Source organism: Sinocyclocheilus anshuiensis, unplaced genomic scaffold, assembly GCF_001515605.1.
Source record: "Sinocyclocheilus anshuiensis isolate Anshui unplaced genomic scaffold, SAMN03320099.WGS_v1.1 scaffold1356, whole genome shotgun sequence".
In the NCBI taxonomy this organism is placed as follows: Eukaryota; Metazoa; Chordata; class Actinopteri; order Cypriniformes; family Cyprinidae; genus Sinocyclocheilus; species Sinocyclocheilus anshuiensis.
This window is the reverse complement of record NW_015542399.1, coordinates 78,262-91,768: the sequence shown is the minus strand read 5'-3', so window position 1 is coordinate 91,768 and position 13,507 is coordinate 78,262. Positions and strand designations below refer to the sequence as shown.

General features: G+C 39.0%; 1 protein-coding gene across 1 annotated transcript; it reads left to right on the top strand.

Annotated features, from left to right (window-relative positions):
* Positions 1-286: 286 nt before the first annotated feature.
* Positions 287-1,092, top strand: LOC107692917 (gastrula zinc finger protein XlCGF57.1-like). The gene has a single exon (XM_016492121.1). The coding sequence runs from the start codon at positions 352-354 to the stop codon at positions 1,090-1,092; it is 741 nt and encodes a 246-aa protein (XP_016347607.1). The 5' UTR covers positions 287-351.
* Positions 1,093-13,507: the final 12,415 nt, after the last annotated feature.

The following is a 13,507-nucleotide window of genomic DNA, read 5'->3' as shown; positions in this document are numbered from 1 at the left end:
GTTGCATGTCTAAATGTTTTGAGGACATTTGCTTTGTGCCATTAAATTAGGATTAACTTATATTTGTCTTTTTTCACCTTAGACCTGATGTCACCGAAAGAGGAGAGTGAAGTACTGAATGAAATGGAGGAGAAATATCAGTATAAGAATCATCATAAATTTATAACTGGAGGAAAATCCTTTAGTTGCTCACAGAGTGAAAAGACTCCCTCACAAAAAAGGGCTCAAAAGACAGGGACTAGAATTCACACCGGAGAAAAGCCTTATACATATTCTCAGTGTGGAAAGACTTTTGATCAAGACAAGAACCTTAAAGTCCACATAATAATTGATACTGGAGAGAGCCCTTTCATGTGCCAACAGTGTGGAAAAGGATTCACTCAAAAAGGAAGCCTTAACAGACACATGAGAATTCACACTGGAGAGAAGCCTCACACCTGCCAACAGTGTGGAAAGAGTTTTGCTCAACTTGGAAACCTTGAAGTCCATATGGGAGTTCACACTGGAGAGAAGCCTTACACTTGCCAGCATTGTGGAAAAAGTTTCAACCGAAAAGGAAACCTTAAGTACCACATGAGAATTCACACTGAAGAGAGCCTTTTCACCTGCCAACAGTGTGGAATAAGTTTCACTCAAATAGAAAGCCTTAACGGGCACATGAGAATTCACACTGGAGAGAAGCCCACATGCCCTCGTTGTGGAAAGAGTTTTGATCGACATGGTTACCTTGTAGTCCACATGAGAATTCACTCTGGAGAGAAACCCTACACATGCCATCATTGTGGAAAGAGTTTCAGTCAAAAAGGACACTTTGCAGACCACACAAGAATTCACTCTGGAATGAAACCCTACACATGCCCTCAGTGTGGAAAGTGTTTCAATCAAAAAGGACATTTTGAAGACCACATAAGAATTCACACTGGAGAAAAGCCTTTCACCTGCCAACAATGTGGAACAAGTTTCAACCGAAAAGGAATCCTTAACAGGCACATGAGAACTCACACTGGAGAGGAGCCATTTATATGTGGTCACTGTGGAAAGAGTTTCAGATATAAAGTGACTCTTAAGTACCACATGAGGATTCATGTATGAGAGAAATACAAAGTTCTGGCATGAAACTCTAGATGGCGCAGCCCGATAGGTCTAACTCAATCTCACATTATGACATCATTATCACATGGCACAGCTGACTGGTTGTCTCTTGTATCGGTAGCCAATTAGCTCGCTGCTCAACATTCAAATCTATGACTAGTGCTTGCTGTAGCAGTTGCAGCATGCTTCAGAAACATCTGAAATCAACCTATCTAATAAGTGAATGCTCTTTCAATCCTTATCGCTGTGTATATTACGTGATCTAATTGAATTAAAAAATGAGCAACCATAAACAAGTTTAAAATAAGTGTCATTAGCAGTTTGCATCGTATGTAGGAGCGAAATATTAAGCATATTAGCAGCATTTAGCATTTGTGTTAGAGCAAAACACAGTCTAGAGCAGGGGTGTCAAACTCAGTTCCTGGAGGGCCGCAGCCCTGCAGAGTTTAGCTCCAACACCCAAACCATGTAATTTTCAATTGAGCCTGAAGGACTTGATTAGCTGGATCAGGTGTGTTTAATTAGGGTTGGGGCTAAACTCTGCAGGGCTGTGGCCCTCCAGGTATTGAGTTTGACACCCCTGGTCTAGAGCAATCGCTCTCGGGACACGATTGCTACGGACATGAAAATAGGTTAAATTAAAGGTCACATATTTTACACCTTTCTGGAGTTTTATTTTAGGGCTTCACAGACATGAAATAACACAAATGTGTAAAATCTTATAGCAATTATACAGTGTTATAAAGGGATAATCAACCCCAAAATGAAAATTTTGCCATTAAACACTTACCCCCATGTCGTTCCAAACCCGTAAAAGCTTCGTTCGTCTTCGGAAACCAGGAGGCTTGACTGATTCCATTGGCTGCCAAGTAAATAACACTGTCAAGGCCCAGAAAAGTATGAAATACATCATCAAAATAGTCCATCTGCCATCAGTGGTTCAACCTGAATTTAATGAAGTGGACAACACTTTTTCTGCGCAAAGAAAACAAAAATATCGACTTTATTCAACAATTCGTCTCCTCCGCGTCTCCATAGCACCATTTTGGAGCAAATAGCGTATGCTGATCTGTGTCAGCCACAAGGATACGTTTTCTACATTTATTTACGCTTTGATTTGAACAAAAACCGCATATCCGTGTGGTACGGCTGACACAGAACAGCGTACGCTATTTGCTCCAAAATGGTGCTATGGAGGAGCACCACGTGGAGGAGACGAATTGTTGAATAAAGTCGTTATTTTAGTTTTCTTTGCGCAGAAAATGAAAAGGGTTTCTTTCTCGTCGCTTCATAACATTCAGATTGAACCACTGATGGCAGATGGACTATTCTGACGATATCTTTCATACTTTTCTGGGCCTTGAAAGTGTTATTTACTTGGCAGTCAATGGGACAGTCACAAGCCTCCCAGTTTTCATCCAAAATATCTTAATTTGTGTTCCGAAGACGAACGAAGCTTTTGCGGGTTTGGAACGACATGGGGGTAAGTGATTAATGACAAAATTTTCATTTTGGGGTGGAGTAACCCTTTAAGAATATATATTTGCGGTATAAGTACCAAAAACCATCTGAATATATTTTTACAGCTCCTGTCTCAGGAGCTCTGCTAAGAACAGGTCAATTTTGGCCTGTCTAATTAATATTCATGAGCCTAACAGGATGTTTCAGAATGGTAATTAATGTTTTTTTTTCCAAACACCAAATGCAGTAAGCTACGTAACTATTGCTTTCCTACTGATACAGTAAGTTGACATGCTACAATTTATTTTACTATTTTACTTTTTTCTCTAAAAGGTGTACTTTTTTCTCTAAAATGTGTACTAACATGTTAGGATCACATTAGCATTGCATAACTGTTTACAAACTATGATTTCAGATTATGCTGGCTCCATAATGTAACATAAAATGTGTGAGAAGTTTACTTACGGGTTGTGGATTTTTTTAATTAAAAAAAAATAAAAAATTATTTCGTTGACAGGGACATTGTACATTAATAAAACATTCCTGATTCAACTGAACCCTAAATAAAGCATATGTGTCTAGATCTCGTATAGTTGTCAGAATATTATTCCATTCTCGTGCAGCTTTGACAGAAAAAGCAGGCCGACTAAAATTACTTTGTTTAAGTGGTATGATACAGTCTCCTCTTAATGCACCTCTTGTAGAACGATAATCAGTTGTTCTAATACTAACTAACTGACTAAGGGGGAGAAGATCAACCATAAATAATTTTATATATCAAGCATACATTTGCATACTTAATCATGTTTTCCCAACTTAACAAATTATATTTTTTCAGTATTAGACAATAATGATAATGTACCGATTTCTTATCGAAGACTTTAAGTGTACGTTTGTATAAGGACTCTAATGGTTTTAGAGTCACTGAACTCGCCTGAGACCAGGTGGTTAAACAGTAAGTCATGTGAGAAATAACCATAGAATACATATACATCTTAGCTGCCTCTAATGACATATAATCTCTAATAAACTTAAAATTATAGCGATTAAACTTAACCTGCTTACAAACCTTTTTAACTTGAGCTTTAAATGTAAGTTTAGAATCAATCAGTATTCCCAGATATTTATATTGAGGCACTACCTGCAGCCTCACCCCTGACACGTAAACATCCGGCTCTTTAATAATACTGTTAGACTTAGAGAAAAACATACATACTGTCTTGGACACATTTAGTTGTAAGCAATTCTCTTTTAGCCATGCTGACACATTAACCATAGAATTCGTGAGTTCATTTGCAACTTGTGCTAGACTATTACCATGTATATAAATTACTGTATCGTCCGCATACATTTGTATATTAATGCCAGGACATGCAAGATGAAAATCATTTATATATATAGCAAAAAGCAATGGACCCAAGATAGATCCTTGCGGAACACCAGTTGATGTACCTAAATCATTGGATTGGTGATTTTGTACTCTAACACACTGAAATCTATCTGATAGATATGACTCTATCCAGTTAAGTGCATGTAATGAGAAATTAAAACAAGATAACTTAGACATAAGGATTCTATGATTAACGGTGTCAAAGGCTTTCTTTAAATCAAGGAACACGGCTCCAACTACACCACCTTTATCTAAGAAAGTTTTAATATTTTCTATTAAAAAAAACAATTTGCGGTTTCCGTTGAGTATTTGAGGTCAATATATTGTTATATTCCGTTGAGTATTTGAGGTCAATATATTTGAGGTCAAAATATTTCCGTTGAATATTTGAGGTCAGACCAAACAATGTAGGGACTGCAGCATCTTTGATGAGTAGCTTCTTTGAAAAACCGGCATTGAACTGTGCCTGATTGATGAAAATCGGGCACAGTTCATCAGGCACTGTCATCAATTGATTTGAGGTCAGACCAAACAATGTAAGGACTGCAGCAAGCAGTCACTTGTGAAATGTGCAGAACAGACGGTTAAGGTCGAACTAAATTGCTGTGGTATTTCCAAATAAATGAACATTAGCCACTGGTCTTTTATATTAATGTTGTTCGGAAGCCTGTGCAATGATGTAGTTTCCTGACATCCATCGACTGAACAGCGTTTTCTCTACATGTTTCCGTGTTGTTGTTGCTCAGCAATGGCATGGACGCGATGTTGTCTGGGGGTTTGGCAAAAGGAGGGTGGGATGGTGGGCAGTGCCTGAAGGCCGTGACTGAGTAGTTCTGACGTCACATTTTTACGGAAGTCACAACGGCTCGTGAAAAGGCACAGCTACTTTATGCAGGCTGTGTGCATATGACTGTGGATTGACTGTTTTGAAACTTATATGGTAGTTACATAGCCTCTAGACCTCAGTTATCATGAAAAAGCCAGGAGATTTCAGTTTTGACAATATGGGACCTTTAAATAAGCATTTTTGTGTATGCATTTCAAACGGGGTTCGCCATATCTCAATGTTCACGTTCGTTATTTCTAAGGTCGATATTTTCATTAGCTGTGATGAGTGTGTGGTTGATTTCAGCAGCATGCAGTGTCAGAAGCACGCACTTATCGCAGTCATATCAATGTGTTGCGGGAGAAGGGAAATGTAGTTCGGAGAGATGTGCTCGCATGACGTGTGCTCTCGCTGTGCTGTGTAGTTCAGAAACAGAGGAAGAATGTTTATACTCTGCTTTTATTTCAGTTCATTCAAGTCAGTCCATCCCGGAGTTTTTGTACACTGTAACCCTGACAACTTGTGTAAAATGGCATGCATTGGCTAACTTTGTCCATCTCATCATTGTACGAGCATGAATTAATGAGCTGTTACACTGCCTCTGGGACTGATGAAGAGGAGTAACAACAGTTATCAAATGACTTAAATTAATGATACTTGCTCAGGTGGGTGCTGGGGTCTTAGATATTGGATTGCAACATATGTCCAATTGTTAATTAACATCACACAGTTTATTAGTTAATAAACCAGTCTGCGTGGTAGCCCAGGCACTAGGGATGGGAAGATTCCCAGATTCGCTCGGTGCATCGGCATAAAAAGTTAACAATGCGATGCATCGGTTTAAAAAGTGTGCATTGGCTACAAGTTGTCATTTATATCGCGATGCATCGTTTCTAACATATTTGCATCGGTAAAAACCAATTTATTTATATATAATTACTAGTGGATGCGCTATACTTTTATTACTTAGAAAGTGACCAATAATCTGCTACCAATATTTTATATGTAGATTGATTTCTCCTCTCTAAACTGTTTCTCAAGCGCGCTCTCTCATCACCGCTGCTGCTGCGTGAATATGACGCATCACAACACCATGGAGACCGAGAAAAAAAACTGGGATTAAAGTCCCAAAACCTGATTTGAAATAACCTAACAAATCAATCGGGGCTAAAGTGGTTCCATTAATGACAAATTAAATTCACACAATCTCACTAATTTGTGCACGCTTATTCTTAAACAGACCTTAATGTCGATCATGGATCAAATCGATCCACAATGACAAACAGCGAATATATCTGTGCTGTTTAATGCATTTGAGACGTTGTGTTTTCCTCAGTGCATAACTGACATGTCACAGGTATATTTTTCATCTGTAAATGTTAGAAAGTCATGCAAACATATCAATTTTGCAGTCGAGTGGGCGAGGCACGCGAGAGCAATGAGCGCTGCTGCTGCATGCACGCTAAACAGACAGGTGCAATCGAATAGGAGCGCAATAATTCGGAGTAAAATATACATTATGCTATAACATTTGTTTTTGGACATTAAATGTGTCTTTTGTAGAATAATAGCAGTAACTGTAAGTGGACTATTGTAATAGGTAAATGAAATGTTAGTAGGCTACAGTACTAATTACTAAGCTCAAATTAGTTAATGTATGTTTCTTATATCAGTTAAAATGTAGTCATTTTCTTTATTATTTATTTTAATTTTGAATTCAGTGATTTTAACTTTTAATTTTGTTATTTTAATGCTTTAAAGAGCAATTTTAGATGGTAATGTTCTAATGTTCTGCTATCTGTTCTGCAAACTATAAAAGGTACAGCTGTAATAAAACCAGAGAGAAAGGCTGCATGGCAGTCAAATAATAGTATGTGAGACAGTGGTAATATCATTATGTTCCTATTGGTCAATAGAGGAGCTTAGCTTAAGTTAGCCTGCTTTAGACAAGGTTAGTTTTCCAGCATAAGTTGCCACAGTGACTAAGCTTGATCTAGGCATATGTTAAATTTGCTTTATGGAACCAAATCATTTGACAATGAGTCAGACTAACAGAAATTAGCCTGGCTTATTTGGTTAACTATGAAACAGGGCTCGAGGCATTAAAAGTGATCATATTTTCTCCATTGCATATTGCATCGAATCGCATTGTGTTGAATCGAATCGAATCGAAATCGGATCGCACTGCATCGTAATAGGGGTGAATCGTATCGCATCGGTAGCTGCTTCATATGTATCTTTAATGTATCGTATCGTTGGCTATGCATCGAGATGCGTATCGTATCGGCCTGAGTCATGAGATGCACATCCCTACCAGGCACACATATACATAGGCCACTATTGTTAAGCCGGTCGGCAAGGTAGCCAAGGCTCACATAGTCATAGTGCACTAGTGATAAGTCGGTTGGTGTGGTAGCCCAGGCACACATACCCATAGGCCCTTAGCGTTAAGCCGGTTGGTGTGGTAGCGAGATAGATAGTAGCACACAGAAATACATGTGGTTCACATGCATCACATATGTACTGTGGGAAGTTGTGGCCTAATGGTTAGAGAGTCGGACTCGTAACCCAAAGGTCGCGGGTTCGAGTCTCGTACCGGCAGGGATTGTAGGTGTGGGGAGTGAATGTACAGCGCTCTCTCCCACCTTCAATACCCCCAACTGCTCCCCGGGCGCCGCAGCATAAATGGCTGCCCGCTGCTCTGGGTGTGTGTTCACTGCTGTGTGTGTGCACTTTGGATGGGTTAAATGCAGAGCACTAATTCCAAGTATGGGTCACCATACTTGGCCACATGTCACGTCACTTTCACTTTCATATGTCTTGGCCATATATCTGCTTGTTGGGGGTGTTTTGTTCTCGTTTTTGGCTTGTATTGTCCATTCTATGTCTCCTGCATTGTGGGGGTTATTCCATTTAAGTTATATGTGCAGCAGTATTTCTTACATGCTCACGGCAGCATGTTGTGGATGTATTGGCAGTAGCAAGACTCGGTACTTGCTCTGCTGCAGCAGCAGTGTAGCAGATCTATTTTGCCAAGACCAAACACATTAACACTGTCATGTACATTACCATGCCAATCCCTCAGAGGGTTATGACAGAACTGTTTTCATGTATCAGTGTGAAATGAGTTTCACAGACAGGAAACACCTTAGAAATCATGTAATAACACACATCTTTCATGTGCCATCACCATCGAAAGACTTGCAGAAACAAAGAAAACCTTGAGGTTCACATAAGAGTTAACTTCTAAATGTAGGGCTCCCATATAAGATGCTGAACAGATGACTCTACCCAGTTCATCACAATGATTTGGCCTTGATCAATTACTTTATTTGCATCTGTGACCACCTGTGATCTACTCTGCTTTGAGGCTTTTTGTTTCCTTTTGTCATATGAATGAGCGTCTCTCCTGTATTTGATTCAGTATAATACTTTGAAATCAATATATGTGACCGGTGCTGGCAAAATGAGTCACAATGAGCAAATTTTCAAAAATGTGTTATTTTTATTTTTACATTCTCCATTAAAAGCCCTTCAAAATGATGTATGATTTGAAGTCGATGGAGTCAGCAAAGTAAATTTAAAGAAAAGCTGATTTAAAGTTTTCTGAAGGTTCCCAAGCAAAATCACGTAGCAACATTAAATCTTTTCCCCCCACTTCTTTTCTTAATGATCATTACTAGATTAATAATCACAATATAGCTATTTTTATTTTATCCTTGTTATAAATAACAGATGCAAAAAAAGAACAAATATAAGGAAGAAACAATTGTATAGTGTATTTTTTTTTCATATTACATCAAAACAAGCAAGAAAAACAAATAGTAAAATGTAAAAATCACTCAAGTGTGTTCATTACAAATAAATTGATTATTAATACTACAAAAGCAGTTCAATCAAGAGCGGAGAGTGATTCCCTCTTTTATTGTTTGATTAATTTTGATTAATCAATTGCCTGTATTAAGTGTAATGCATGGAGCTAATATAATGTTACACATCCGATGTTTTCCCCCAACAGTTCCCCAAACATTCACTTAAGATATAACAGATTATGTTTATGTGGATACTTAAATATATTTAGCCTACTGTAAATTTGTGTATATGTGTATGGGGATCGAGCGCAGTTGGAAGCGCCTTTATGCGCGCACATCGAAAAGGAAAACGTACAAAAAAAAGATACTTTTGGATGTTTAATTGCTATTTGGAGCATTGGTATCACTAGAACGAGGGCTTAATGAACTACATTTTGTGAAAACCTCAAATTCGACATTTTTCACTTTTTTTGCCTTGTAGCTCAAAATAAGCCTGTCCGCATTCCGACTAATTTTGCCAGCATTTACATTACATTTAGTCATTTATTCATTTAGCATGGGTCACATATTCCATGAATCTATCTACAGTGCATTTAGATTCCTTTTTTTTTTTGTTTGTTTGCTTACAGTTTTTCTCAATTGCTAACTGTACAGTAAATGTTTTAACTGAGATCTTATTCTTTTTTATGTGCTTTATGTGTTGTAATGCGTGTTTGTATTTGTTTAATTGACTTGCCTGGTTAAATAAAGGTTAAATAAATAAAAACACTGTAACTGTTTCAGTTGGTTTAATTTGTTCTTAAAACAAAGACACATTTTTCAAAACCATAAAGTTTCACCTATTTTCACATGTTTAACCATGTGCTTATTAGGGGTGTGCGATACATATCGTAATTGTTGTTTTAATGATGTGAGATTTGACATTATAGAGGATTTTGCAAAAACCATTCAAAACACCAGAGTGCACGCATACAGTGTATGTAAAGTCTAGACTAGTGCGAGTGCACATTTAGAGTGTGTTCTTTTGTTCTTTCACTGCATAATTCAGTCTATTAAAAAATGCATTAAGAATGATCACAAAATTCATGATATGGGGACAGAAAATGTATATATTTATTAGACTTGCTGCGATAGACGGTGTTGATGGTGTTGCCAGTTTTACGCCGCAACACCGGTTATTGCTTTCCCCACCATGGTTTTGATTTTTTTGTAGTGTTCACTTTTTATTAAATATTTAAAGTAAGTAAAAAAAAATAATTTAGCTCATAGGAGAGTGGACACTACAATTAAAAACTGAACGCCGCTGTGCAATGCAGCGCGCCAAGAGACAGTCACATCACAGATCAGTATCACGAGTCAAATTTCATTTATCACATGAGGAGAGCGAGTCGAACTGACTGAAAAGAAAGAGAATTGTGGAAGGCGCTTTTGCATTGCGTTTTGACACTAAATTGTCAAAACGCAATGCAAAAGCCCCTGTTTGGCAATATTTTGGGTTCAAATCAAATGCAAATAGGGAACCTGAAAATGTTACTGAGGCAATCTGCAAACTTTGCCTGACAAAGGTGGCAGCATTCAGAGGAAACACAACTAATTTATACACGCACCTTCAAACGCACCACAAGAATGGGGCTGCCAAAATGGGCACTGCAGTAAAAAATCGACCGCAGAAGCCAGACGCACAGGTACAGCCATCAATTAGTGATGCGTTTGCGCGAAGCACAAAATATAAGAGGGACAGTGTGAGGGGGAACAAATGCACTGATGCAGTGACCAAATACATCTGCAAAGAAATGGTGTCTTTCTACATGGTTGAAAAACAATATTTCAAAGACCTCATAACCACACTCGATAGCCAGTATGAATTGTCCGGGCATTCATATTTCTCCAAAACAGCTATACCACATGCCTACAACCGTGTCCGTGTTGAGCTGCAACAGGCTATTTCAAAAGTCAAGCATTTTTCACTCACAACAGACATGTGGTCGAGCACAAAAATGACACCTTACATGTCCCTGACTTTCCATTTTATTGACACAGAATGGACACTGGTGTCAAAATGCCTCCAAACAAGTTTTTTTGCCAGAGGACCACACTTGACCGATGCTTTACAGGAGGCTCTGCTTGACCGGGGATTAGAAGAGAATAAAGTGTCTTGTGCCACGACGGACAGTGGAAGCAACATTAAACGAACGGCTGTTCGTAATTTAGGCTGGCCCTGGTTAAGCTGCTTTGGGCACAACCTGAACCTAGCTGTGTCCAACACTATTGAGAAGATGGAGAAAGCCCGCACAGACTGTGCCCTAGCAGTTTGTCGGACAATAAACAGCATGTTCTCTCACAGCTGGAGAAGGAGAAGGGAGCTGCAGAAAGCCAAGTCCAGCTTGGCCTCCCAGAGCACTCGCTCGTGACGTTAAGTTTATTCTTAGTTCTTATGAAAAAAGCCTATAGTATAGTAAATAAAGTATGATAAAACCATGCAATTATAAAACACTTAAAGCTAGTTTACTTTAAAAGATATTCAGCAGAAAACTAAATGTTTTTGTTGTTGTTGTTTTTTTTGTAGAACAGCTTAAAGAGAAAGTTTGATATTTTTCGTTCTTGAGACACATTTAAATGATTTAAGATAATTTATAATAAATCCTAAACAAAGTAAATGTTTGATGCCGTTTTACTTTGATGTATGGTAATAATAATAATAATAATGTATTTATTTTCTCCCGGAGGACTGTGCAAATCGCTGGGGCTCCAAGCAGAAAATGATTTATAGGATGCTATAGTAGAGGACGTCCATCAATCGAGTTCTTGCTGATGACCGTAAAGCCAATGTGAGCATCACATGGCAAGATGAAATGTGTTACAATCGTTGAACAAAGCCAGTGAGCGAGTTTACGACGTTCTGTCCGGAGAGATTTATGTAACCGTGTCATCTCTTCTCTCTGTGCTGCGTCTCATTAAAGAGGACACATTGGCCCCATCGGATGAGGGCGGACAGCTGACAGCCAAACTGTAAGCCGGCGTCATATCTATTTTAGACGAGAAATATGAAGCTCTGCCAGAAGCAAGTTTATGCGCAAGGCAACCTTCCTGGACCCGCGCTACCGGGGTGACTACGACCCGAATTTTGAGGAGACCAAGAAGATGATAGAGGAAGAAGTGGTCATCCTCGGTAGGAGAGTGCAGTCAGCACATCCCGTGAGAGAAGATGGAGAAAAAAATGAGGCTGAAGCTGCAGTCGAGCCACAGCACAAAAGAAAAAAAAACTCTGGCAAGTTTATTAAAAAGAAAAGCAGGCACCGCGACAGCTCTGACTATTCCAGATAAGGTGGTTACAGAAATCGCCACCTATGCTCAGTCCCCCATTCATGCAGAGCAGGATCCTCTGGCCTGGTGGACAGACAATGAAAGTAGGTTCCCCCTCTTGGCAAAGGTAGCCAAAAAATATATTTGCATTTGTGTGACAAGCTGCACATCCGAGAGGGTGTTCAGCACGATGGGGAACATAGTCACACCCATCTTAAGCCAGAGATGGTCAACATGTTGGGTTTCCTGGCAAAGAACATGTAGACTGCAAGCACTGTCACTAAAAGCCAATTTATAGGTTTTTATTTTATTTTTTTAATTTTGAAAAACTGCTGAGGTGCCATTTATGTAGGCTAAGGCATACCTGTCAACCCTACTGTTTTTCCCGGGATTCTCCCGTATTTTACCATTCTATCCCGCTATCATCCCATTTAAATATTTTCCCGTATTTCTCCAGTATTTAAAATTTTTCTATAAAAAATCCCACTGGGCGTATTTTATATGTTTGCTACATTCGCCTCCGGTAAAACTCCCGTAATTTGTATGGCCCAAACAAAGAACTTATACTGAATTCTCTACAGGGCTTCTAGGCTACTCTTTGGCCCCAACCTCATTAAATGAATAATCACGTCAACATATTCCAAGGTTGTCCAGTTGCCAGACCTTGAATGAAACGCAGTCCTTCTCACACAATCGACACCAATGTTGCCAAGTGGCTACTTTAACACTGTTGCCGCGGGTTGTTTTTCATGTCCGCGGGTTGAAGCGACTTAGGGTTAGGGTTAGGGTTATTCCCCTGGAATGCGAATTTTAGCAGGGGAACCCCACCAAAAAACTTGTATTTTACCCCACGGAACGTGATTTTTAACTGGGGACCCCCTCGAGTAGTTATCAAACCCTGATCGACATACAAATTTCAGCCCATTTGTCCCCTCAACTTGGCAACCTACAACCCAGTGATGACTTGACAAATTCCAAGGTTGTCCAGTTGTCAGATCTTGTATGAAAAGCATCTTTCTCACACGATCGACGCATGCAAATTTCAACCCATTTGTCCCCTCAACTTGGCAACCTACAGCCCAGTGATGCTATTGATATGTGCGCAGGTAGTACCGTGGGAAGGAAACAAGGATCACTGGTAGAAATGGGAGGAGAAGACTCAGGTGGTGCTCCAGTAAAAAGCAAACAAAATAAACGTAAATTGAGATATAGCTTACACTTCAAAAGTGAAGTGTAAAAAAATGGTTTAATTGATTAAATATGAGCGCTGCAAGTTTCAAAGTCAGGTGCTGCGCTGCTTTGTTTACTGCGGTTATGGGGGAAACGGCTATATTCCTGGCGAAAAGCGCCACCTTCTGGCAGAGAATGAATTTGCATTTTTCAATGAGCCCTTCTGCTCTTTGTTTAGACCAAAACGACCCTTATTTTTACGCAGAAATCATGCAGTTGTAAATGTGAACTGGTGGATCGACAAGATAATGAATTATAAATCTCTAAAGCTATAGCCTATACTAAGATATATTTATATGTTACTAAATGAATATAATTGTTTTATTATAATTGTTTAAATTAATATAATAATAATATAATTGTCACGGTGCACACACACGAGGGACGAGGAGA

Excerpts from the sequence above, each read along its gene's own strand:
- LOC107692917 (XM_016492121.1), top strand. The coding sequence starts at position 352 with ATGTGCCAACAGTGTGGAAAAGGATTCACTCAAAAAGGAAGCCTTAAC.